Raw genomic sequence first — 26,794 nt, 5'->3', positions numbered from 1 at the left:
CAATCCTATCAAATGCCATGGAAAAGTGGAAAAGTCAACAAAGGCTACATACTTTCGTATTTGTTCGCAGGGCTTCCATTTTCAGTAGGTTTAAGATTAGCAGGTTCAGTGAACACCCCACCAATTTCACAAAACCTGCCTGTCTTTCGTCCACTTTTTTTACTGTTTGGGCCCAGTTAGTCAATTTCTTTTGCAACAAAGAAGCATAGAGCTTGCCTAAAACGTCAAGCAGTGCCACCGGACGATAGTTTTTCGGTGAAGCTCTAGCCCCTTTCTTAAAGATTGCCATTATTCCTGACTTCCATGATGTCGGCACTTGTTTTTACGAGTTGATTCTTGCAACAAGATCGAAGCACAAGTCAGCCCAAAGATCAGGAAACTGTTTGATCATAAAGTTTGACAATCCATCAGGGCCCGGGGCCCTTGAATTTTTCGTTCTCATTATTGCCTCTCGGATGTCATCATTTGAAAAGTTTAGGTTCCACGCCGTTTGGGTAAATGTGGGCAAGATCGGCGCAAGATTTTTATGATATAGCGCCGTGAAGTGGTGGACCCACTCAGTTTCAGTCACCAGGCATACTTGTAGTGCCTCTTGCGGGGATTCCATGCCATTTAACGTTCTCCAGAACTCACTGCTGTTCTTGTTTGATAAGATCTTCAGCATGGCCTCCGCATCATTCTGGTGTAATACTTCAAATTTATGGCTTTTAATCCAGTTTTTGTAATGCTGTTTGGTAGTTTTATTTCTTGACGTTATTTCCTCTTTTGGACCTTGATTGTTTTTCCGTATTCCAGCTCTCATGGATCTTTCGCGTTGCATCACCATTAGGTCAAAACAATGTTTTTTCCTGAATGAATAATTTTTCATTCCATTGTTTTTGCTTTTAAATTGCGCCAATATCGGCGCATATTCAATCTCTGCCGGTGTCAACTTAAATTGAGAGCATATGTTGGCCACCTCATGTTCTTCCAATCACACATAGGCGATTAGATTCAACCAAAATTTTTGGGCCCCATTTTCTACTTTGGACACCTTTTGTGTCGTGAAATTTTAATACCAGCATTTCGTGGTCACTATTGTCCATTGCATGAATATTCAAGTTTTTTATTCTCACATGCATCGTATCGGAAACAAAGATAGTCGATGATCGAGCAGTGGTTTTCGCGCTGCCACGTGGTCTTCGCCGGTATGTCACCTTGGGTGCAGCCATTTAACATTGACAAACCTCTTACGTTCATTTCATCTGACCAGGTTTTAGCTAAATGACCTTTGACGACACTCTGTGTTTTAAAAAAGTCAATATTTAAATCTCTGCAGAGTATCAAGCTAGTTCCACTGGATGACTCAAGCAGGTTGTCAATTATGCAGGAAATCTGGTCGATGAATGGATCTGATCCAGTCCATCGATGGTTCCAATATACGTTGATTATGTGTATCACATCATACACCATCGGTTTCTCCATAAGTTTTCTTATCTCACAAACTTGAATGTAGGGCGAGTAGTTTTTATAGTTTATCAACCGGTAGCTTGAGGACCGTTTGATCATCGTTAACAGCCCTGCTAGCGGCCGCCCCTTAGCAGCTTTGATAGCTGGATTCAAAGCACATTCGAATTAAGAGATCACTGGCAAATCGCACAACCAGGTTTCTTGCAGGCATATCAGATGTAAGTCTTGAAGCCAGTCCTTGTTCAAAAGATGAATGAATCCGCGCGTGTTCCATGATGCAAGGGAACATTCCTGAGCCGCGCTGAGCTTTAAACATTAGCTGTGCTTTTTGGCATTTAAGGCAGACACCAGCCATTTCCACTCATGCGTTGGATCATTTTCATGCAAGCTACCTGATGTTGCCGCTGGAATGACAGCTGACGCCTCATTAATTATGGTTATTTTAATGTTTGCCATCGTGCTTGTTTTCGCTACCTCCACCTGCTCAACGGCCACTCTATTTTGAAGTGTGGGAGCAACCTGTCGGTCCTTACGGATTGAACCACACTGGCCACGCCGCTCCTGCTGCTCGGTTGCTTCAATGCTTTGCAAGGGTTCCAGCAACGGTGACTTTTCCTTTTGCATGTACCGTGGGGCACATTTTCCATCATTCTTCCCTGTATTGTTGCACCTTTCCGGTTCCATTACTTTGTACGTATCAAAGCCCAACAATAACAGGTCTTCATCTGACTCTAGAATTACATTCGCAATTATACTAGTTTACATGCAAGATCACCTTATCGGCACAAGACTCATCTGAAAATTGTAGAATTTCCGGATCTTTCGAATCTAAATATCGGAGCCGAGGTATGTGGTGAAGCAACCGTAACACGTTTGATCTATTCAGGATTAATTTATCGCCACCTCCCAAGCATTATTTTAATCAAGGTAGACGTTTCAAGAGATCTGGCTGTTTCCTGCCGGTTCTCAGTCTTCTGTTTTTTTTTTTTTTTAAGAGTTTCGACCTGCTGGTAGTCAATTTTCTGCAGTATGGGTAGAGAGGCGACGGCTGCTGTCGTCGTTGGCACTTCAGTTCTTTTTGTGAAGTTCACTCCGTTCACCGACACCACCAATGTCTTCATGCTTCTTCTGTTCGCTCAAACTCAGTCTTTCTCATTTTGCCTGTAGCGTAATAAACTCGGGGCTCCTAGGTTCCAAATCTGCGATCCCTACTTCTCCATCAAGAGGCACCAACTCACATAGCCTCTCGTTGTTCCCTCGTGTTATAATAGAGGGTAAGCTCTGGATCGATTGAGGTGGATTTCTTTTGGGGTGTGCGGGCTCTATTGCCGAATTCTTAAAATCGCTGCTCGGTTTTGAGGCTGTTGACAGTTGAGCACTATTTTGCGAGCTTGGAGCAACGAGCAGAACTTTCGCCGGATCAACACTCTCTGGTTCCAAATCTTCATAAGTCGATAGATCATTAACTCTTTATGAGTTGCCAATTCTTCTTCAGTTGGCAAATTTTCTCTGGCTATCGTCTTATTTTCCAGTGGTTGTGGCTGACCCACTGAGCTCTCTTTGATTGTATCCGCTAGTTTCAGACTAGAAGTAATTGCTTTGTCTACCAGTTGGAACATATTAATGTTGCGTAGGAATTTTCGTGCTCCTTTTTGTAGATTTTTTTTTCCGTGCTGGTAAATTCTTTTGCTTTTTCTCCACACGTGGTGGGTTTTTTTCGCATCCATATTGGCTTTGCTTATAGCTTCTGCATCTTGACTTCCAAAAATTGGAAATAGCCCAGCGGAAATGCTGATAACCGCAGGTCCTTCAATCATCCCGGCCGCCTGGTCCGTCTCTTTCGCCAGGGGAATTGAACCAGATGCCTTTTGAGTATCCAATAGGGCAGGATTTTATGCATTTTTGGCTTGCTGGAAGGTCGTGTTAAACGACATTTCCAGTAGGGTAGACTGCCCATCGCATTCACTCTGTGGCTCACTGAGGTTGATGAGATTTCCTGCCTCAGTTACTGCCTGCGGTAAGGCAAGGTTATACTCTGGGATCAACGAGGCATTCCCTTCCGCTACAAGGCTTTCTAAAGGCATAACAAAGTGATTAATGGGTTGCACAGGCTGCACCTGACAGGCCGCCTTCATGGCCATCTTGTCGGCATTGGATGGAGCTTTATTGGAAAACGGCAGTTCGGACATTCTCATCTCTAGCATGGGGTCGACGCTACCCAGCTCCTCGCCTCTTTGAACAGTCAATGTTTTTCGAAAAAGTGTCAGAGCTTCTTTCGCAACCTCTGCGAACCATTTTTTATCAATCGTATCATTTCGTTTAACATCATTTAAAGTCTCTAAGCCCGCCAATAATTTTTTGATTTAGTTCTTCTTGTTTGGACTTTTGTGCTCTGTATGATGCTTCTAGATGCATCATTTTCAAGTTCATCATAGCCATTAAAGTTGTAACGTCTTTCACATTATCATTTAGGGTTTCGTACAACTTAGTGAAAGGCGTTAAAGAAATTGTCATTGCAGATGTTAGGGCTATTAGAAGTTCGTTTGCAGGTACGTGTACACACGGGGCAGGCCATCCCTCTCTTCCTCTCTTCTGTGGGTCACGTGCTGCTAGTGTCAACCGTGACCGTTCACGGCGAATTTTTGGAAAGGGGCGCTCAATAAATGAGGAGTATCTCGTGGTGGAGTCATCTGCCGAATCTTCATTATTTGAAGAATTGTTTACGTGAGTTTGAGGCCTCATCCTAGGTGAGGGTACTACATTGCCGTGCAAAGGCAATCTTTTCTGGGAGTCTGCCAGGGTGCCATGATGTGACCGTTCTGACTCGTTTGAGGATACAGACACTCCCGCTTTAGATCTTTTATAATTGCCAGATCCCCATGTGTCTGTTTACGTCAGTGATATTGACGCAGTTCCTTTTCTGGGGAGCTTTGGGCATTACATCCTGCACCGGGGTGGATGCCACCTTCTGTTTCTTTGAACAGGATTTATTTAAATTGATCAAATTCCGTAGAACCGAGGATACCACCTCTAGGGAATTGCTTTTATCAGAGTAGGGTAGGCCAACATCGCTACCCCTCGGCACACATCCTATTTGTGAATTAAACGCCGGTGTTTCAAAATGAGTGGCCATTAAGATTGCCTCAGGGGTCGGGTTTTAGGTATGGATGGAGGCATGACATATTGATCACTATTTAACATTCCAGATGAGGTTATATTTTCCCCTTCAATTACTTCGGGAGTAGCACTTACCTCTGACACGTCTTCAGAGTCCGCAGTAGTTCTGCCGTCAGACACGGCTTTCCGTCTCTGAGCCGACTGGGAAGGTGCGCGCGCACGACTGACCAGACGCGCCTGCGTCACGTCCAGCAGGTGCTGCACAGTCTCGGCTTCCCCAGGAGCGATGTCGGCCGCGCCCACCTTGCTCCGCCCATCAGCGACGACTGGATCGGCCCCGGCCGGGGACAGCAAACCCGACTCCGGGGGCCCCACCGCCGCCCTGACGCAGGCGGAGGCCACAGCAAACACCGGCACACCAGACGCTCGACACCCGCCCACCGCCCCGAGGGTGGCTCGCGGCTCGACCTCCCCCGCCGGTAAGTCTGGATCGAAAGTGATAGTAGGATTGACGTCTGTGCAGTTCATAAAAGAGGTATTTTGAGTTGAGTGCTGAATCAATGCCTCTACTTGCTTACACCCAATAGATGCAGGAGTTAGATCAAGTATTTCGGGGTGGGCTGAAGCGGGAGCGGGAGGCACAACTGCATCAGGAGTCGGGGACGAACCCTCTTCATTTCGTAATGGCTGAAATACATCATCTCTCATCAGTACGGCTTGATCCTCTTGACCCTCTAACAAATCGGCTCACCTCTTTTTGACGAGCGCCTTTTGCAGGAAGATCCTCTACGATGGCCAATACGTTTTGATTGATCTCGAGTCCTCGAGGTTAGATTTGATGGATCCATCATCTGCAATACAATACGCCACTCGCCACAGCCAAACAGTGGATTCCTCAGCCCTTTAGTCCTCAGGGCTTAACGCCACAAGGGTGGCAGAGGGGGTCAGTTGGAAGGTAGTTAAAGGTACAGGCACACGCACCTCTCTCTCCTTCTTTTTCTCCACTTGATAAAGTCTCTTGCCACAGCCAAACAGTGGATTCCTCAGTCCTTTAGTCCTCAGGGCTTAACCTATGGAGTTATCTAAAACTCCATAATGAAAGAACACAAGAGTAAAACGCACATCAAAATACATGAGTGGGAAAAAAGGCTCACACTCTTTCTAGATAAAAAAATCAAGTCCTCAAAATCCAGCAAAGTTGCTGGGGGTCTCTAAGGTGAAGGGAATTAGCACATTTATTAGAATTCTCCCTAAAAGTAATGCGCAGAGTTAACCCGGTCATGAGTTTACAAATGTGCTAAATTTCAAAGGTTTTGTTGTACTAAATCTTGCCAACTTTGTTTTTTGAGAGAATTTCAAGGGTTCTGTTATAGCATAGTTCTTTTCTGCACCGTCGCGCTCTGAAACGCTTGTGTACGAGCGCAATATAAATAAAATATAATTTCGAAGGGATTATGTCCTCCGACGTATTCCTTATCTTTGATAGATCATCTCCAGCTTGCTGGACGTGGAAAGAAATGTCAGTAGAGGTCGCTGCGCGTCGACGTCCCTCGAGCCGATGTCATCACACGTATAAATAGACTCGTTCAGCGGCCGTTGCTCAGTTCCGTCTTTCCGCGCTTCGTGGGGCCTCGGAATATCGTTGCTCAGTTCTTCAGTCAATTATACTTCATTATTCCTCGAATACTGACTCGTACTCGATGGCTTCCTCATCCGAACCGACGACTCCACGGTCCGGCTTCAAAAAATGTCGAGACTGTGGAAAGAAAATGTCATTGACGGATCCTCACAGGATCTGTTTGTGGTGCCTGGGAGTCAAGCACCATTGTTCGGAGTGCGAGGACTGCATGTCCATGACGGCCAAAGCCTTGAAGGACCGTAAGGGGAAGCTCGAGAGAGGTAAGACAGTTGAAACTTCTTCGAAGTTTCCTCGGCGGAGTCGAGACATTCGTCTCCTTGCCATCGCAAAAGACATTCTCGTTCTAGGTCTCGAAGCAGTTCCCATCACTCTTCGAGATCTAAGCATTCAAAAAAGAGACATCGAAGATCCGCTTCTTCTTCTTCCATTTCCCCAAAAAGGGTTTCCTGCCCCACAAAACATAGCTCTCAGGCTGAGTGGGAGGAATTGAGGAAAAAGATGCTTAGCGTCTTCGAGAAAGCATCCTCAACCCCCTTGAAGACTGCTAAGGGTGATACCCTGGGTGAAAGACCCGAAAAATCAAAACGCCGTGAGTCGCAGCACCCGGTGAAAGAAGCTACTCGAGAGCGTCACGAACCCTCGAGCAAAGGCAAGGTCGCGTCTTCGACGCCATCGTCGAAAGTCCCTTCGACGCATAGATCTACGTCTTTGACGCCATTATCGAAGGGTTCTTCGACGCATAGGTCAGTCGATTCGACGCTGTCTTAGACATCGAGAAAGGACAAACCCACGGCCACCTCACAACCAGTGGCCATACCCAGAGTCTCGATCACGAGAATGTCGATGACAACCTTGAGTAGAATTCCGATTCTCTCGAGTTCCTCAAGGCCTCTACCAACTTTCTCGACGCCTTTTTTGATGGCTTCGAAGCCTTTAACGTCCGCTTCGACGACGTCGACGTTTTCTCAGCCAATTATGACTAATTTGGCCCCTTCTTCTCTGGAAATGGGATTTATACCATTTCTAAAACCTGATCATTCCAGAGCCTTATCTATTTATGAAGAAGGGGAGAATTCGGATCAGGGAAAGACCTTTCGAGTTGCAGGGATCTGCAACTCCTGTACCAGATGAATTAACCTCTGAGGAAGGTAGGTTAAAAGACCTCCAAGAATCCTTACATGAAGCAAGTGGGTGGGACACTTCCCCAGAAGTGGAATTTGCCAAACCAGACCCAGGGGAACATGCTGAAACCCCTTATAGAACCTTGATGGCAAGGATAATAGTTTATGGAGTGGTCCACACCCTCGCCTGCTTTTCAGCAAGACAACCTCAGACATTTTGGTTAAAGGTCCACAGGAGGATCCTGTGGTGCCATTTCATGCGGCATTACAAAGGAAAATATTGGCAAACTGGGAAACACCTGAAGTTATCCCGGCGGTTAACCAGAAATTATCAGCTAAATAAAGGGTGTCTACTGCTGACCCTGAATATTTATCCAAACACCCAACTCCGGAGAGTCTGGTTGTTCAAGCAGCAAATTCGTCAGGTAGTAAATCGGCTTACCCTACTGTTCCACAGGACAGGGATGACAAGAGATATGACTCTATGGCCAAAAAGTCTTTTCTGCATGTCTTTTCTGCATGTAGCATGGCGTTGAAATCCATCAATGCTACTTGTACGCTCGCAAGGTTCAGCCACACACTTTGGGAGTGTGCTTCATCAGCGGCTGACTGCCTCCCGGAGGGAGAAGAAAGGGAAACGTTTCTAAACATCATTAAGGATGGTAAAGATGCAATGTGCGAGTCCCTTCAAACTGGCATCGATTCTGCTGACAGCATCAGCAGGGCCATGACGGCAAGTGCAACAACCCGGATATTCGCTTGGTTGCGAAAGTCTGGTTTCGCTCCAGATGTGCAAAGCAGACTCTTGAATATGCCCTTTGACGGCTCTTCTTTGTTTGGTAAGAAGGCGGATGATAGTTTAGAAAAGCTACAAACATCTAAGGCAGCAGCAAAATCCCTGGGAGCTGCAATCCGTCAGATACCATATCGCCCCTCAGGAACCTCTTTGAGAAGTAAGTCCTTTCGCTTCTATTCCGCAGGCGGGAGAGGCAGAGGACAGTCCGTTCAAAGGGGTCAGAAAAGATTCACCCGAGGTGGACGGGTTAAAAATACAAAAGCCGCAGCAGCAGCAGGTGCCTCTTTACCCTCGGCATCTGCATCGGCCGCCTCCCAACCGCTCTGAGGGCTCTCCTCACAAGACACCAGTAGGGGGCAGGTTAACTCAACATCTTATGGAATGGCAGGCTATTACGTCAGATGCTTGGGCATTGGAGACAGTTGCCCAGGGTTACTAGCTGCCTTTTCTACGCATCCACCGGGGTACAGCTCTCAAAGTTCCAGATCCGCTCATCTTGCAGGAAATTGTAGACCTGCTAGAGAAAGGTGCCATAGAACCGGTACCTGTAACGGAGAGGAACAAGGGCTGGTACTCCCCCCCCCCCCCCTTACTTTTTCATACCGAAGAAAGACGGAGGACCGAGACCTATCTTGGACTTACGAGAATTGAACAAGTTCCTCAGGAAGGACAAGTTCAAGATGGTAACTCTCTCTCAGATCCTTCAGGCCCTCCAGCTCCAGGACTGGCTGGTATCTCTGGACCTCCAGGCTTATTTCCATGTGCCAATCCATCTCAAACACAGGAAATACCTGAGGTTCGCAATTGGCGGCTCTCATTATCAATTTCGAGTTCTGCCATTTGGGCTGACCTCCGCCCCGAGGGTCTTCACCAAGCTAATGTCGGTAGTGGCTGCAAGTCTAAGGAGGGAAGGGATTCACGTCTACCCCTACCTGGACGATTGGCTGATCAGAGCTGTATCTCCGGAACAAGCTCAGATTCAGCTAGATTATGTCTGCCACTTCCTTCACAAACTGGGCTTCTCCCTCAATTTAAAGAAGTCACAGATGATACCATCACAGAGACTCCAGTTCATTGGAGCGGTCCTGGACACTTCCCTGGGAAAAGCCTCGACACCAGAGGTGAGGGCTCAAGATATTCTGCAGATCGTCACCAAGTTTCAAAATGCCCAACGTCTCCCAGCCTTTGACTTTTTGAGGTTGCTAGGCCTCATGGCATCCTGCATCTTCCTTGTACCACAGGCTCACCTGAGAATGAGATCTCTTCAGTGGGCACTGAGAACTCGGTCGCAATTCTCAGGGAGAATGACAGACCTCCTTCAGGTTCCGGACAAGGGTGGGCCTGCCAGAAAAACATCTTGAAGGGAGAACTGTTTTGGCAACCATGGCCGGAGATAACAGTAGTCACAGATGCCTCACTCACGGGGTGGGGAGCCCATACCAACGACTTGACAATCAGCGGTCGTTGGTCTCCATCGGAGTCCAGACTACATATCAAACTGTTAGAGCTGAGAGCAATCAGGCTAGCGCTGAAGGCTTTTCTGCCATCTGTACAGGGGAAAAATGTCCTGATAATGACGGACAACACAGTGGCCATGCACTACCTCAACAAAAGAGGAGGCGTAGGATCACTGCCACTGTGCAGAGAGGCAATGCAGCTCTGTTTTTGGGCAATTCAGGAAGGAATCTCTCTATCGGCAGTTCACGTAGCCGGAGAGAAGAACTTGACGGCGGACGCTCTGAGCAGGCAGGGCCCAGTCTCCCACGAGTGGGAACTAGCTCAGGAAGTCCTTCAGGAGATCTTCGCCCTTTGGGGAACCCCTCAAATGGATCTGTTCGCCACCAGTACCAACAGGAAGTTCGATCTGTTTTGTTCAAGGGAATGAATTTCCCCCGAGAGGAGCTCTAGGGGATGTGTTCGTAGTGGACTGGGAGTTTCCACTCCTGTACGCGTTTCCACCAGTCCCTGTCATTCCTCAAATGATCAGGAGGTTGAAAAGATTCCAGAGGACCATGATCCTAATTGCCCCAGACTGGGCCAGGAGAACGTGGTACCGGACCTTCTGGACATGTCCATCTGCCCTCCAATTCGTCTTCCACTCAAGGAGAATCTTCTCTCACAGAAGGGAGGTCAGGTTCTCCATCCAGACATCAGAACCCTCAACCTTCACGCCTGGCTTCTGAAAGGTTGAGATACAAGGATTGGGACCTCCCTGATGACGTCATGGAGGTGTTGCTTTCGGCCAGAAGGCCAGCAACAAAGTCTTTATACCGCTGCCGTTGGAACAAATTTTGCAGCTCGTGTAGAGAAGAGAATATTGACCCCTTTTCATGTGGTACACCAACTGTTATCCTTTCTACTCTAATTGGCAAATTCAGGCCTTCAAGTTGGCACTATCAAGGGCTATCTCGCAGCGCTATCAATCTTCAAGCGCACTGCAGAGGAGCCATCGTATTTCAAATTACCCCTAGTAATACAATTTCTAAAGGGATTAACTAATGTCTACCCTCCAAGACCGTTCCAGGTTCCTTTATGGGACTTAAATTTAGTCTTAAATTTCCTGATGGGTACTCCTTTCAAACCACTCCACTCTTGTTCGCTAAGATTTCTCACCCTTAAAACTGTCTTGTTAGTGGCATTAACATCTGCTAGAAGGGTGAGCGAATTACAAACTCTATCTTGTAAACCCCCGTCATACAATTTTCATAAATACAAAGTTGTCCTACAGGTGAAGCCTCATTTCCTCCCAAAGGTGGTTTCTGAATTCCACATCACTCAGAAAATTACCTTACCTTCATCCTATTCTCCTCCCCATCCGGGGAAAGAGGAAGAAAGGCTACATAGGCTGGACCCAAGGCGGGCTTTAAGCTTTTACATCAGCAGACTTGCTAGGATTAGGCAAGCAGACCAACTGTTCGTAGGTTACTCAGGGCACAAATTGGGACTACCGATAACAAAACAGACCATTTCCAGATGGATTATTTTGCCCATTCAGGAATGATACAAACTAGCAGGGAAAGAGCCTCCTCAAAATCTTAGGGCTCACTCAACTAGGGGTATCGCAGCCTCTTCGGCCCTCCAAAGAGGTTCGAGACATATGTACGGCTGCCACATGGTTGTCCGCACATACATTCACAAGATTTTACAACCTGGATTTCTCCTCTAGTCAAGAGACTAGGTTTGGCAAAGCAGTATTACATTCTGTTCATTCCTAAAGGGAAACATGGCGTTTTTACTCCCACCTCCAATTACACACCACTGCTATGGGAGTCTATCAAAGATGAGGAATACGTCGGAGGACACAATCCCTTCGAAGAACAAGTTACTTCTTACCTGGTAACGTTCTTTCGATGGGATGTTCCTCCGACGTATTCCTTATCGCCCCTCCCATCCATCCCCGCAGTAATACTTCCCTTGTGGTTGCAGTTTATGCTCCTTGAAGGTCAATAACCAATTAATGTAAAAAAACTTAACGTCAAAACGGAACTGAGCAACGGACTGCGCGAGTCTGTTTATACGCGTGATGACGTCGGCGCCGATACGGAGGCTGTCGAGGGACATCGGCTCGAGGGACGTTGACGCGCAGCGCCCTCTACTGAAAATATTTTCCGAGCCCAGCAAGCTGGAGATGATCTATCAAAGATAAGGAATACGTCAGAGGAACATCCCATCGAAAGAACATTACCAGGTAAGAAGTAACTTGTTCATCACCACTAGCCATGGACTTCGTTGTGTCAACTGTATATTTTACAACAGTACTAATCCACTAGCGATGTCCACTATACATGTCTTTCGGACCCACTTGCTAGGACCTTTGGCCCTGGCTAGTGAGCATGTCCTGTGGCTGCGCCTACTCTGTTTTAAGACACTACCTTGCCACTAATCTTGGCCTTCGGTCGTGGCCAATATACACAGCTTTCGGTCCCACTAGCCAAAGCCTTCGTCCTTGCCCACTCAAGTAAAAAAATAAAATGGCATGGCCACTAGCCATGACCAGTGGATGTCCGTATCCACTATACATGGCTTCCCGGCCCACTAGCTTTGACTAGTGAGCACATCCTTTGGTTGTGTCCACTGTATATTTTACAATCCTACCACCCCACCAGCCAAAGCCTTCGTCCTTGCCCACTCAAGTAAAAAAATAAAATGGCATGGCCACTAGCCATGACCAGTGGATGTCCGTATCCACTATACATGGCTTCCCGGCCCACTAGCTTTGACTAGTGAGGACATCCTTTGGTTGTGTCCACTGTATATTTTACAATCCTACCACCCCACCAGCCATGCCTTCGGCCGTGTCCACTAGACACGTGTTTCGGGCCAAAGGCCCCGGCTAGTGAGCATAGCCTTCAGCTGTGCCCACTCTATAATTTAGAACACTACCTGGCCACTAACCATGGCCTTCGGCAATGGCCACTATACATGTTTCAGGTCCTCTAGTCTGGCCACTCTATTTTTTTTAAAACACTACCGGGTGACTAGCAATTGCCTTTGATCGTGGGCACTTTGTATACCCTACCTTACTGTAACTGTTAACATCAAATGTTTTATGGTTTCTTGCCCCCAATCACCCCCCACCCCCTGTAACCCTAATAACCGCAGCTATAGTAACAATGTTCTACAGATAGCCATGGCTATCTGTAGTTATCAGTTAACCACGGTATCTGGAAAAACGACTGAAAAGAAAATGCTTCCCTGCTCTCCTAGGCACTCTGCAAGTCCCCCCGCCTCCCTCATCTGTGCCTGCTCCCCCGACTCCCCTCAAGTCTTTCTTGGCCTCCCCAACCCTCTCTCATTTCCCCCAAAACTCATTGTTTCCGTGACGCATTTTCATTCCCGATGTTGGGTGGCCGCTGAATAACTGAGGCTGCCAGAAAAAATGTATGCTTCGTGTTGTAAGCTTGGTCCTTAGCCCCCTTCATCTGCCCAATTTCACATGGCACCCTCTGCACATCTAGCCTGAAGCCATTTCATTATTTTTTACCTCCTAAATGACATTTATTTTTGCCTTTTTGGTTTTGGGTAGTCGCCTGTATACCCGCAGTTAACTTTAACATCAAACAAAAAAAGATATGGTGGCTTTTCTGCCCTGACTGTCTGCTGCAATGAAACCTGGGAGGATATGAGTATGATTTTGGGAGAAGGGGGCACCCTCTTCTCTGTCAAATATTTTAAAATAACAACTGGAAGCAATAACTCCAGACTTCTCCCCCGGAAATTGAGTCAGCGCTTTGTGCCCAAGTTGTTTCGTAACTGGTCCAATTCCGTCCAACGGCTTTCGCTGTGTGCTCGAGCAAAAATTGGCCTTTTTTTTTTTTTTGTCTATGGGGAAAATTAATGGGGATTAGGCCGAAACTGCATTTAAAACAGTTTTGTGTGCAAAACTTTACAAAATTCATTTGAGTCAAAAGTTATTAGCAATTCCTCTGTTGGGTTTCCGATGCATCTCAATACCCAATGTGAGAAAGCTGGCGGTATTCTCCTGCCTACTCCCTTGGGATCTTCCATTCAGGTGGCCATGGAAGGGCCACCAGTTTTGGAACCGAACCCTGGGGGTGGACAAGCGAGGGAGGATCACCTGAGTGAAGGGTTACAAGATATTGGGAGAAGGGCAAGTGATTGTATGCCCCCATTCCCAATAATACCCCAACCCACTCTACCTCAGCCTCCATGGGGTATTTTCAATCGCACCCCATCCCCCCCTCCCCATTTCCAACCAACACTGAGACGAGGAAGATGCAACTAATATCAATGAGGATTACCCAAAGGAAAAGCATTGGGAAGCAAGACTGGACCTATTACTACAACCTACCATTAGGCTGTCCCACTAATAGTCCGGCAAGGTCAGGCACTTTATTCCAACTGTGCAGGCCTAACGCCACTGGACTTTTCCTTACACTATAAAAGGTGGAATTCTGCCAGAAGCAGTGAGCGAGCTGGGGATGCCATCTGGACCAGAGAAGCCAAGGAGCAGAGCGGGGCAGGTGCTGAAGGCTGGAGGAGAACAGTGTGCATATACGCTTGCCGTGTCTCCAAGGAGCCAGAGTGAGGCTGCCTGCATCCTGCTTTGAGCGTTCAGTGGAGTGATTGTTCATTTGGGACCGTTGCCGGACCCAAGTGTGTCTGAGGGGCAGGTGGTGAGACACTAACCTTAGCCCTGCCTATCCTGAAAGGACTGCCTATCAACGCGATGCTACCCAGTGGGTTTCGTGCAGGTTAATGATGGAGACACCTGGGAGCTTGTGTATGACTACAGCGGAGCGGGAGGAAGCCACAGAAGTAAAGCATCACGGAGCGAAAGGCAAGTGATAGATTGGCAAAAGGCTTAAAGCAAGAAAGCAAGCAGAAAGAGTGTAACGCGGCACAAAAGAAAGCAGAAAGCAAGAGAAAAGAAGCGGAAAGCTTGAAGTAAAATGCGTTAGTGGTGCTGAGATAAGAGGAAAGTGAACTAAGAAAATATAAGTTGAAGAAGGGTGCAAGTGACCTGAAGCAGGAAAGAGGGTGCGAGTGACCCGACAGATTTGAAAAGGGAAAGTAAAAGCGGGATTATGTGAAGAGGGCACGAGCGACCCCAAGAAAAACAGAGTGCGAGCAGCACAAAGTGACCAGAAGGTGCAAGAGTGCATAGCTAAAGGAACGGAGGATGCCAGGGGCACGATAAAGGCAAGAGAAAGGTGTAAGAGGCACGTCAAGATAAAGAGGGTGCAAGTGTGCACCATAGTAAAGAAGACATGCAGGAGACATATTGAAGTGGAAAAGATCAGAGTGAAAGAGCCACAGATGAGAAAAGGTGCCAGAAGAAAGGGACAGAGAGCAAGGAGGAGGGGTTGCAGGTCAGTTGTCGCTCTTAGGAGGATCAAAGAGACCAGTGTTCTTGAGTCTCTGATACTACCCCATGTAAGAACTGTACAGTATATCCTGACTAGTTTGTAAAATGACAGAAGGGGCCTAAGCTTGTGGAAGGGAACCCCGATAGGCCTAACAAGAGTTGTACACGAGACATTGGTGAACTGTGTAAAGAGAGCCATAAACTTGGGGAGGGGAGCCCTTGAGAGGCCTGACCAGACCTGTGTATTCTATTTGTTTGGAACTGGAGTCCGGGCTTGGTGAAGGGAACCCTAAGAGACCCAAGGATATTGTGAAATTTGTTGATTTCCTCCAAGTGCCCTGCATGGAAGGTTCTATGAATTGAACGATCTTGCATTGGTAGAACTACAACTATTGGTAAGACTATCTGAAACTAGCTTTGGTTTACATTTCCTTTTCTTTGCTATTTAAAGACTTCCTAACACCTTTTTGTAAAGCGTGAGGGCAAGCATAGGTTTAGACACAGATTGTTGTTTTGGACTTTGACATTAGCAGCTCTTGGAAACATCAGTTAAGGGAGCCATCCCTTTAGAGATGGGTCCAACTAGGCATTACTCCAACCCAGGAACCCAAGTAGATAAAGGTTTTGAAACTACCATCTTTGTCTGTTTCTCTCTTGATACCATGCCCATCTCACACCAACTTAACCATAGTGCGGCGACCGCTGCCTTATAATATATACATATTTATTATTTTATTTTTCTGTCATTTGCGCTTATTTCATTACTTTGTAGGAGCATGTTAAATGTGCATATTCTGCTCCCCATTGATTTTGGAATGTACTCCTTTTTCGAAGTTGTGTGTAATAAATGAGCACCATTTTTAAAAATATTTTTGTTCAAACATCTTTTCTGAGATGTGAAGTGAGCTTTCATCTGACCTTTGCTACTGTTTTTCAGGGTTTAGAATATTGTGAAGAGCGGTACAGCCTAGATCTAACTGGTCGGGTCTTCTCGCTGAGGAATCAAACTAGCAATACCAGATTGCTGGGCTGTCAGACTGTCGAGCGATTTCGAAGCCATGGTGAAAGGGACGATAGCTTGAATGAAGGTTTGTTGGCATTTGTAAATTGTTTGTTACCAACGGTCATTATCGAATTTGTTTGCAAAATGGAATGTGGATTTTTTTCCCTACATTTTAGATTTATTTGCTTTTAGTTAAATCATACCAATAGTTTATTCAGTGTTCACTATCTGTAGCTATGTTTTAGCATCACAGTTTAAAAAAAATGCAAGATCGACTCCAAAGTAGTATGTCTAAAAGTGGCCCACTTGTTACACAAATTAACAAAAAAGTTAAATATAACACCCATAGTGTAACTGTCAAACAAGATGGACATTGTTGCAGCTCTGGTGGATTTCACTTGACCGTTTGTGTGGCACATGTGTGCAGCACAAAATGACCTGACCACTAAGTATATAATGCAGTATATAACTCAAAAACGAAACTAAATTGACGTCCCCTTGCAGTCTGAAACTCGGGAAGACACTCTGCCGTTGGACTATTATGAGGGTCTCTTCACTCATTCCCATTGCTACGAAGTTCCAACCTCTCCATCCTTAAGGACGAGTTGACACAGATTATTTCACCTGCTGATTGGTGACAGAATTCAGAGGAGTTGTGTGTGGGTTATTCTATCAAAAACTAGGACTTATAGCTAAATATGCCACTAAATAAAAATGACGAGATATCTGTCTGTATATATTCTTTTGAACCTGTATCTATAATTCTGAGGCGTGTGAAATCTGCTTAGATCAAATGCTGTGCACAGGCTGTCATCTAGTGGAAGCTGCAGAGTATTACAGTTTGTTTTCCGAAACTCAAAGTGACGTCGATCAGGGCGTGCCAGTAATACTATCCCTAGTGTGACGTCCCCTGTACCCATGATCCCTCACGCGTGTAGGACCCTCAGATTGTTTTTCTTCGCCATACTAGTCAGACATGTGTTGCGGAGTTCCTTCGGCACTTAGCCGCTTATAGTTAACCATTAACATTAATACTTCCCCTTTCACTTCTACCATACGCCGAAGATCGACGCAGGTGAGGCTCAAGGAAGTCAGCCGTCGAGAACTGTCATGACGGACTTCGGGCCTTGGAAGTCCTCTGGCCTCGGCCCTGTACAGTAGGGCGAGTGGGGGATGGTCATAGAGGCTTCTTTCCCACCTTTTTGGACATATACCTGCCTAAGGCCATTTTATAACCTATGGAGAGTACTCCCTTCAGATTCTGCCCTAATTGCAACAGGAAGTTTCCCTGGGTGGATAAGCACAACACATGCAATCTGTGTCTCCCACAAGACCATCCCGAGGCTTCCTGTCGAGCTTGCAAGCTCTTCAAGCCGAAAACCATTAAAAGACCGCTCAACTAAACGCTGGGCCCACTACGCCAGGAAACTAGAGGCCATGGAAGTGGAGGGGACATTGAGCGATGGCAGCAACACTGCCGAATCGGTCGCGAGGGAAGAGGGGTGACTTTGGACACCCTGGTGCAGACCCCCGACGGACTGGCTGTTAGGGAGAATTCTCTCTTTAGGCTGAATTTCCTAACCTAGTGAGTCCCCCAGCAGCTTTGCTGGAGTTTGTTTTTTTTCTCCTGCAAGAGTGAGACTCTCTTCCTCCCACTCTTGGACATGATTTATGGTGTTCCTTTGACTGTTAATGTGTTTTATGGGCTATGGGGTCCTTTACTCCATAGAGTCTCATGTGTTTTTCCTAGGTGTGTTACACAGCACCCTCAGTGCAGTGACACAGGGGTGTCATAGTGACACCCCACCATAGACTCCATACCCTGGGACTGACTACTGTCTCCCAGGGCATGTAAAGTCACCATTGGCTTTACTAGTCCCAAATTATGAACAGAAACCAGTACAAACCATCATATTGTGGACGTACTGGTCGGGGCAATTCAATTGCCCCGGGGTCTGTTAGTCGAGGGGGCATGTCTCCGTCCCCCCTGATCGAGTTTTGGCTGGTGGCAGTGGAAACTACTTTTTATATTCGACTGCAAATAATTCCCTATGGGATTTTCACATTGTTCGAGGCTACCAACTTTAATTATTTAATTCTCATAGCCTCGAACATACCGCTGGTTTATTTAATTAATATTAATTCTCCGATTGGTATTTTTGGCCAAGACTCTATTAAAAAATGGCGTTTGTGTTCTCTTCTGTGACTCCAACCCAAGTCGAGCCCTTTGTTCCACTTTTTGGGCGGGCTTCTCCACAGAAGCCTCCAAAAGTGGTGCCACTCTGTCTGGGTACCACAGGAGGTGTGGGAGGGGGGTTTAGGCACCCTGGACTGAGTTACCTTGGTAACTCAGGTCGCACTCTTGTGTGATTGGCCCAAGTGGTGAGCCGGCCGGCTCCCCACTTAGCATTTTTGAGTGACAGCTAGGCTGAATGAATGTGGGTTTTCTGCATAAAAGCAAGGCTTTGGGGACTGGAACTTCAGAAGTCGCCACAGGACCTGAGAATCCGACGAGGGAGAAGCTGAGCCGACCTACCACGACAACACCACCGGTGGAGCCCTGCAGAACCGACTCACCACTTCCCGACGACAGAGAAGATCTCCCGGCTGGAGAGGCTTCTTTCCCTGACTGGTGGGCACAACCAGTTTTCCTTTCTTTCTTCGCACCCAAGCCCGGTTTGTGGTTGAACTGCCCGTGCCAAGCACCCCGGCAGCCGGATAACCACTCACCACTGAACCGCGAATCACCGGACCGCTCCTTGTACCTGAGAAACTCTGCGGCTGGTTTCTTCCCTGGCAGTGCAAACGACTCCTGTCTTCCTCCACGACGAGATCCTCTCTTCCCCCGGACGAAGCACCGACTTGCACCCGCTGCCAGGAACAACTGCCCTCGCTGGAGCGTTCTCACCACTTTAAGGTACCGTGTCCGTCAGGCCTCCCTTTCTAAAGACTGCTACAAGGTAATAACTCCTTAACCTTCTGGACTGGGCTGGCCGCCTTGACCCTCTAACTGGTCCCTTTCTGTGGTCCAACTCCTTTTTGAACCTTTAAAAGACCTTTGTGCACTGCAACCGTGTGACCTTGGACACATTTCGTTTGGATCCTCTGAAAGTGGATCCGGCCTCTTGAACTCTAACTTCACGGTTTTACTTTGCCTTCCTCCCTTGTTGTGTTCTTGAAAAAGTGTTGGGATCTGTTTCAATTTGTTCTCTGCTTTTCTCTCCCTTTTTAGAACAAACTATTAGAGTGCCATCTACGTTAAGCGCTCACCGCTGTCTGAAAATAAGTGGGGCTTTACTTAAGACTTGTCTAATATTCTTTTAAGGGAGTGTATATCTTTTAGTGACTGTGTTTTTGAATTGCTTATTATTAGTGCCTGTGTGTTTTTCTAGATGTGGTTTTAAATAAATAATTATATCTCTTTTACACCAAGCCCTGGTCAGTGTTTACTTGTTCTATGGTGTGCTCTTGACCTATTGTGAGTACTCTGTATACTGCCTAACTCTTCTTGAGGGAGGTCTAACTGCTCAGCCACAGCTACCAAGTGAATCTGTGTGGTACAGACTGCTACCAAGTGGGTTTACTGCCAAACACCTGTAGTCCTAAATCTTGTACAGTGGTCCCAGAGGGAACTGCACAGGTTTCTGCCTTACACTGGCCGGCGGTCATGTTGTGGGGACAACACCCGGTGGTAAAAGTGCTACACATGCTACCCCCATTAAGCACATCAGTCTCGGCTGCGACTCGACACGCGTGTCGATCGATCGGCACTGGAAGACACCAAGGGAGCGGTCCAACAAATCTTTGTCCTCTGCGTGTTCCCGTTCGCCGCATGACAAAGCCCAAACGTCTTCGGTTGATAAAGGTGTCGCACTACCAATAGTCCCCAAGGCTCGAACGTCAGATGACTATTCCGCCGTCTACTCTCCACAGACAAGGCGCGAGGCGTCTGAATGTACACCTGAGTTTCGACGTCCTTCTTCGAAACCCCTCGGAGGCCATTAAAAACACTGGGAAAAATGTCTCTAGTCATGGGAAAAGGGATCAACAAGATAGACATCTTCTGAACACCATGTTCATAAAGAGAAGCATAACGCCCCTAAATCATCGGGGAAGTCCAAGGTCTCAGATCCTACCACCAAGGGTAAACTCATTCCTCCCACTACTGAAGATATGGGCACCGATGAGGAATCAATACCTGTTGTTGTTCCTAGCTCTAAACAATGGAGCTCAGTAGACATTGATAGGATCATGAGAAGGATGTCTTTCATGGCTGACATTTATTAAAAGGACCCTAATTACTTTCATAGTTACACCAACACCCCTCCTACCACTACCCCTTCGGGGTCTAAGGCAACACCTGAGTCCTTTCAGCCCCTTGCTAAGAAACCCTGCTCTAACGCCCCGTTTCAGGGCTTGGTCACAGACCCCTTTGTTGTTGAAACTTACCACCCTGATTCTTATTGTGAGGAAACAGAACCAGGCAGATCTCTTATTATGGGGATGACTAGGACTAGGAGGATGAGGCTGAGGCTGAAGCCTACAACATTGACTCCCCTGTTTCTAAAGACCCCCCCGGTGCATGACTCTCCCGTAGATAACCAACCCCTCCTCAATGAGGTACTGGCTAAGGCAGCTGCCCATTTTCATATCGACACACAGGGTGTCCAAGAAGACATGGATTTCGCAGAAGAAATCCTAGGAGACAAGAAGGCCATTACTCAAGCTATCCCTCTGTTAAAATCCATCCAGCGTACAATTGATCCCTCGCTGCAAACCCCAAATCTCACTCGAGCAGTTAATCCGTGAGTCGAGAAATTGTTCTGTGCCGCAACCTACGATCCACTGTACATTAGGGGCCAATTAAAGACAGATTCCCTGGTTGGAACAACCACCAGAAAGAGGGCAGGTACACCGCTTGCTTCTTCGGAAGCACCTCCTGATGAGGAATGTAAACAAATATATGCTCTGGGTAGAAAGGTTGCCTCCACTTCAGCCTATCGGTCACGAATTGCCAAAAGTGCCACCCTTTTGGCAAGCTACAATTGCCATCAGTGGGAGGAGGTATCCGCTTTGGTATCCTCTGCATCCGAATCCTTAAAGAGCCAGTTGGCTCGACTGGCAACAGATGGAAGGTCTGTATCAGGCTGCATGCTAAAAATAAACTTTGATGCAGCAGATAATGCTGGGAGGTTACTAGCCGAAGGCACTTTCATAAACCGTCACGCTTGGCTAAGACAGTCGGGTTTCAAACCTGAAACCCAAGCAACCCTGATAGGCCTGTGGAGCCGAATGTACTATTCAGCAAGGCAGTGGAGAAAGCTTTAAAGACTGCAAAGGATGAGTACGAGACTTTAAAATCTCTTGGCCAACTCGCCAATAAACCCTCTGGTTAGAGGGGAAACAACACTTTTCTCCGCTTTCGGGACCAAAGTTCCCAAAGGGGTACAAACTATTACCAGAATCGGGGAACCTCATGGGGAAACAATTCCAATCCCCACAGGGCTCCCCCAGAGGGCAACGTAGAAGTCACGCTAGGGGTAGAGGCAGCCCCGCCAGAGGTGGTAAGCCACCCAACAAGCAGTGACGTTCTGCTTCAGGTCCCCTCCCATGCATCCCCAGTAGGGGGGCGCATTTCCACCTTCACCCACGCATGGGAGGGGATCACTTCGGACAGATGGGTGCTGTCCACAGTGTCCAGAGGATAATGCATAGAGTTGCTAGGGCACCCCCACGACCATCCTCTGCGACAGAAAGTACACTCGCTGGAACATCAGAAGCTCCTCCTCGAGGAGATTGCCGTTCTGCTAGCAAAGGACGCCATAGAAGTCGCCCCGGTCAACCAGGTATAACCAGGGGTATTTATTCAATCTACTTCCTTGTGCCAAAAAAGATATGACAATGCGCCCAGCATTAGATTTGCTCCCTGCAAACAAGTATGTCAAGCCACAAACATTCTGCATGACTACACTACAAGAGGTAATCCCTCTACTAATAAAGCGTGATTACATGGCAACATTGGATATGAAAGATGCCTATTTTCATATTTCAATGTTGCCAGCGCACAGAAGATTCTTGCGTTTCAAGATACACACCCAGCACTACCAATTCAAGGTGCTGCGCTTCGCATTAGCCTCAGCTCCAAGGGTATTCACCTAGGTACTGGCGGTGGTGGCTGCGCACCTACGCAGGGAGGCAATCCCAGTGTACCCTTACCTGGATGACTGGCTCATCACAGGGGAATCACCCTAAATTCGCAGAGTAAACATCCAAAGAACTATCAACCTCCTTTTCCAATTGGGCTTCTCAATCAACGAGAATACATTTTTATTTTTGTTCAGAGAGAGGTACAACAAGACCAAACTGGCCAGCGGCTAGCGAATCACAGCATGGTATAACAACATAGATGAACATTTACAGTATACACTACACATTTGCACATTGTTTGACAGTACCAGAGCAGTGACGATGGATTGTCCTCTTCATCAGATAAAATATTACATAGATAGAGCCTGAACAGTGTCCATATGTCTTTGGGGCGGCAACTCGATGGCAATGTAATAATTGTTCTTCAAGTTCATTAAACATCGAAAGGTCTTTCAAGAAGTCCAGTCGCCTGGGAGGATCTATGGACTTCCAACATTTCAGTATATTTTGTTTCGCAACCACACATGCTAAATTGAACAATCGTCTAGTGGTAGTTGCAGCCTTACCAATATCCCCAAAAAGGTATTTCCGTGGGGAAGGTGTAGCAGGTATTGCCGTAATGCCTTCCAGGATCTCCGCCACCTCCCCCCAGAATTTAATCATCGGCGGGCAGGCCCAGTACATGTGATAGGAGTCTGCGTCAGGGGCTTCACATTTAGGGCATTTTCCCGTGTGGCCCTGCATAAACTTAGCTAACTTGGCTGGGGTGTAGTGCAACTTGTTTAGAACTTTAAACTGAATGAGACGTAGCCCTGAGTTCATGGATACATATTTAGTCAACTGGCAATATCTCAACCATGTGGTTTCACACGGCTCCACACCCAGATCTCGTTCCCAGGTCTCTTTAATTTTATTGCATGGTTTGGAATGGATCTGAACAAGGCTGTATAGTGCAGACAGACTTTTCGTGTGTCCCCCTGGTTCCGTCATGGCTGCAATACATTCGTGTGTGGGTGGCTCTTCTGGGAAGGAGGGCCATTTGGCGGCGAAGGCATATTTCATCCTGTTAAACTGAAATCGCTTAAGGTGATCTCCACCCACTGCCCCGACAAAATAGTCTAATGCACAGTATCTCCCTTCCGGGAACATGTCTTGCATTCTAAATTGCTTCTGTGTGTCCCAGGTACCGTGTAGTGCCTTATCAAATGTGGGGCTTAGGCCCGGGAAGTTCCACAATGGCACCTACGGGTCATACGGGGTTGTAATGGCAAGTCTTATATATCCTGGCCCATGCACGCGCAGTGGTGCTTACAGGATCAATTGCACGTGTCCTTCCGAATAAGGTCAAACATAACCGATCGCAGGTCTGAGGGGGTTGCTGCAAATCTTTCCAGGGTAATGTGTGGTGCCGTATCTTCTAGGCCAAACCATTGTCTCGCGAAGTGTGCCTGTGATGTTGGGTTATAAAGTTCAAAGTCTGGTGCTGCAATCCCACCTTTTGCAAAGGGTTCTGTCATTTTGGACTACTTCAACCTGGGCGTTTTCCCTCCCCATACAAATGTAGTGGCAAGCGTATTGAGTTTGGTGAAGAATGTTCTGCCCGGCCAAATCGGTATGTTGCAAAAAAGGTATAGGAGTTTGGGTAGCACTATCATCTTAAGTAACGATATTCGCCCATATAGGGATAGAGGGAGCTTGTTCCAGACATGTAGTTTAACTGTTAGGGATTGTAGCAGTTCGCCATGATTTTCCGCAAGCAATGTACTCCCGTCTCTGGATACCCTGATCCCCAAATAGCGGATGTGTGGTGACCATTTGAATCCCTGTGTGTCCGACATATATCTAGTTTTAGGTGTAAGCGGAAACAGTTCTGACTTCGAAACATTAATCCTGTACCCCCGAGTATTCAGAGGACCTCTCAACCTCAGCCATAATTGGCGATAGATTTACCTCTCGGTTCCTAATATATAGTAGGGTGTCATCCGCATATAAGGAAATGATTTGTGGTCGCCCTGTCATACGAAGACCTCTACATGCATGGTTTTGTCGGACGTATTCAGCCATGGGTTCTATTGTAAGTGCGAAAAGGATTGGGGAGAAGGGGCAGCCCTGTCTGGTGCCTCTACCCAGGCGAAACAGGGATGACATGGTTTGATTTGTTAGTACCTTCGCTCCCGGGCAAGTATACAGTAACCTGACACAGCTAACGAAGTATCCTCCCAACCCAAATCTCTCAAGGACCTGAAACAGAGAGACCCAGGAGACAGAGTCAAAAGCTTTCTCGGCATCAAGGGACTCTGCCACCGCATCCGCCGCTGGGTCTATCTGTGTCATCACTCCAAAGATTCTGTGCAGATTAAGAGCAGTGGACCTTGTTGGTATAAAGCCAGCCTGGTCGGGATGCACCAATATAGGCATATAGGGCAGGTGCCTGGTAGCTAGGACCTTTTCGAAAATCTTCGCATCGGTATTGAGTGAGAGGGGTCTATATGACCCCATGTCCTGAGGGGGTCTACAGGGTTTAAGAAGGACCGTTATCGTTGCCTCTCGCATAGTGTCTGGCAGTATGCCGCACTCCATCACCTCTTCCCATACTTTCAGTAAGACAGGGGCTAGTATGTCATGGAATTATTTGTATAATTCGGCACCTAGACCGTCGGTGCCAGGGGCTTTACCTGATGTTAATGCTTTCATTGCCTCTGTAATTTCTTCGAGTGATATGGGGGTGTCTAATATCATGCGTGTCTCCGGAGTCAGGGTTGGGAGATCAATCACGTTCAGATACTCCACTATTTCTTCTTTAGTTTTGGTGTCCCTATTGGAATATAATGATTTACAGAATGCGGCAAACATATCATTAATTTCTTGGTCCCCATTGACTGTTACCACTAGGTGTCTGGATTGTCGCTATAGGGGGATGGCCGTGTTCGGCCTTAAGCATCCGGGCTAGGAATCTCCCTGCTTTGCTTTCCCCGTATCTACGACCTCGGACCGGGGCAGCCATGTATTGTACCTCCCTTGCAGCAAGTTTATTAAATTCTGCCAATGTAGTGTGAATATCCAGAAGGGCCTCTTTACTATGTGTACAGGTGTATTCGAACTCCAAGAGCTCATGTTTGGCCTCCATTGTGTCCAACTCTTGCCTAACTGCCTTCAGTAGACCCGTAGTTTTGGCCATAATTGCGCCACTTACCCATACTTTAAATGTTTCCCACAGTGTAGCGCACTGGTCTACCGACCCCTCATTTAGTTGAAAAAATTCCTCTATTTCAATGCGCAGTGATTCACAAACATTAGGGTCTCTACGTAGACCAGGGGGCATTTTCCAGCATCTGGACCTCAGGGCAGCTTCGCCGCTACAAAAAGTAATTGACACAGGGGAGTGATCTGAGAGGGTACGGGGTACATTTCGCGGTGCTGGACCATATTCGCGAGTGTTGAGCTGATAAACCAGTAATCAATTTGAGATTTAGAGTCATGCACTGATGAATAGAAAGTGAAGCTCTGTTCTTGGGGGATGTAGTTCTCGCCAGATGTCTTCCATGGTCATCTGTTGCATAATTTGTCGTATAGCTAATGCGGTTTTGGTCAAGGTTCTATGAGAAGTTGTAGACCTGTCGAGGGTCGTGTCAAGTATCGTATTAAAATCTCCTCCCCAAATCACTGCTGCATCCTCGGCTTCAACCAACATATTATATATAGCATTGTAGAATTCAGGGTCTTCTATGTTGGGGCCATACGTGTTAACTATAACCATCTTCCGTCCCGCCAACTCGCCCCAGATTACAAAATATCTCCCTTGTGTCAGTTTTAGCGTCCTGGATACGGAAGCCCAGATTCGGATGTATTAGGGTTAGAACCCCTCTGGATTGGGAGGAGTATTCCGTAGAATATCGCAATGCGCCCCATCTAGGGAGAAAATTGGAACAGACCTGCCCCTGTGCGTGAGTTTCTTGCAGTAACACGATCTGGGGGTTATGTCTGGTTATGTATGCTGCGCTTTTTCTGTCCTTAATTGCTTAATCTGGTTGTTTAGGCCCTGGATATTCCATGAAATAAGTTTAACAGTTACCCCTCCATCAGTAGAGGCTCACGATCCCACCCTTTTCAAACAATGTCAATTGGAGCCGTTGCTCTCGGGAGAGACGTCTTCACAATTTAAGTTATGTTCCCGTAACTGCATTTCAGTCGGCTGAGTCTGGGACTTCGTCTCCCGGTCGTGGTGGCCTGTTCCGATCTCGTGGATGTTCTTTGGGAGGAATGGGGATGGACGCCTCAATGTACGCTATGGCTTCCGCAGGGGTCTCAAAGAAATGCGACCTGCCTCCATGTTAAATCCGTAGTTTCGCCGGGAAGATGAGGGCGTATGGGATATGACGCGATCTCAGAAACCTTTTGGCTTGTTCATAGGATCTGCGTTGCATTTGGACGCTGGTCGAAAAATCCAGATAAATGTGAACTGTTTCCTTCATATTGCAGGGAGCCTTTTTCCCTTCAAAGTTTTAGGATTGCGTCCCTGTCCCTATAGTTCAGGAGGCGCACAATAATCGTGCGCAGTGGCGCCCTAGGCTTGGGTGTCGGCGCTAGGGTGCGATGAGCCCTCTCAACAAGAAAGTGGTTAGAAAAGGATTCCGTGCCCAGAAGAGTTTTCAAAAGGACCTCAACTTGTCGCTCCATCGGAGCCTTACAGAAG

General features: G+C 47.1%; 1 protein-coding gene across 2 annotated transcripts in view; it reads left to right on the top strand.

Moving 5' to 3' along the window:
- The window catches only part of AHCTF1 (AT-hook containing transcription factor 1), a 2,174,249-nt gene that overhangs the window by 267,263 nt on the left and 1,880,192 nt on the right, over positions 1 to 26,794 (top strand). For both annotated transcript variants that reach the window (XM_069607832.1, XM_069607831.1), the window contains exon 8: positions 15,889 to 16,039. In XM_069607832.1, coding sequence (XP_069463933.1) covers positions 15,889 to 16,039 — 151 coding nt within the window. The remainder of the gene's footprint in view (positions 1 to 15,888; positions 16,040 to 26,794) is intronic.

This window comes from Ambystoma mexicanum, chromosome 4q (assembly GCF_040938575.1).
Source record: "Ambystoma mexicanum isolate Mex_15411 chromosome 4q, UKY_AmexF1_1, whole genome shotgun sequence".
Taxonomy (NCBI): domain Eukaryota; kingdom Metazoa; phylum Chordata; class Amphibia; order Caudata; family Ambystomatidae; genus Ambystoma; species Ambystoma mexicanum.
The sequence above is the reverse complement of the archived record's forward strand: the minus strand, read 5'-3'. Positions and strand labels throughout refer to the sequence as shown.